The sequence below is a fragment of the Egretta garzetta genome, unplaced genomic scaffold, assembly GCF_000687185.1.
Source record: "Egretta garzetta isolate BGI_Z169 unplaced genomic scaffold, ASM68718v1 scaffold2669, whole genome shotgun sequence".
In the NCBI taxonomy this organism is placed as follows: domain Eukaryota; kingdom Metazoa; phylum Chordata; class Aves; order Pelecaniformes; family Ardeidae; genus Egretta; species Egretta garzetta.
In genome coordinates this window covers 1-720 of record NW_009260752.1, presented here as the reverse complement: position 1 = coordinate 720, position 720 = coordinate 1, and the positions used below count along the sequence as shown (strand labels likewise).

Here is a 720-nt window from a genome sequence, read left to right as displayed (position 1 = left end):
CATCGTCACCGCCATCTCTGTGTCCCCGACCCCCAGATGTCCAGAAGTTCCCCCTGCGCATGAAGGACAACGACCTCCTGGTGACGGAGCTCTACCGCGACCCAACCGAAGACGCCGTCACCGCCCTCAGCGTCTACCTCACCCCCAAAACCAGTAAGGCCGCCCGCTGCGAGGCTCCAGTTTGCTACTGGGGTGAACTGGGGGTGTGGGGGGGGGAAGGGTTTGGCCTTCAATCTTGAGGGACGCCTCCGTAGGCGACAGCGGGAATTGGATCGAGATTGCTTACGGCACCAGCTCCGGCGTGGTGCGGGTCATCGTGCAACACCCTGAAACCGTCGGCTCCGGCCCTCAACTCTTCCAAACCTTCACCGTCCACCGCAGCCCCGTCACCAAAATCATGTTGTCGGAGAAACACCTCATCTCCGGTGAGCAACGGGGAGGGGGCGTGGAACCACCTCCGGGTATACCGAAACCGCCGCCATTTTACCGTTCATCCAACCCCCTTCTCCTTCCAAGTCTGCGCCGACAACAACCACGTCCGCACCTGGACGGTGACGCGTTTCCGCGGGATGATCTCCACCCAACCGGGCTCTACGCCGTTGGCTTCCTTCAAGATCCTCGCCTTGGATGAGCTCGAGGGCTCCGGCGCCGGTGCCGATATCGGTGAGGAAAGCGCCCCCTGCTGGTTTGGCGCCGAGGTCAACGGCGGCGGGGGCTCAT

General features: G+C 62.9%; 1 protein-coding gene across 1 annotated transcript; it reads left to right on the top strand.

Moving 5' to 3' along the window:
• Positions 1-41: 41 nt before the first annotated feature.
• Positions 42-714, top strand: LOC118453025 (SH3KBP1-binding protein 1-like; the record flags this gene model as incomplete). The annotated part of the gene is made up of 3 exons (XM_035901378.1): positions 42-153; positions 255-425; positions 517-714. Coding segments are annotated over exons 1-3 (463 nt in total), but the record flags the coding sequence as incomplete, so codon positions are not given.
• Positions 715-720: the final 6 nt, after the last annotated feature.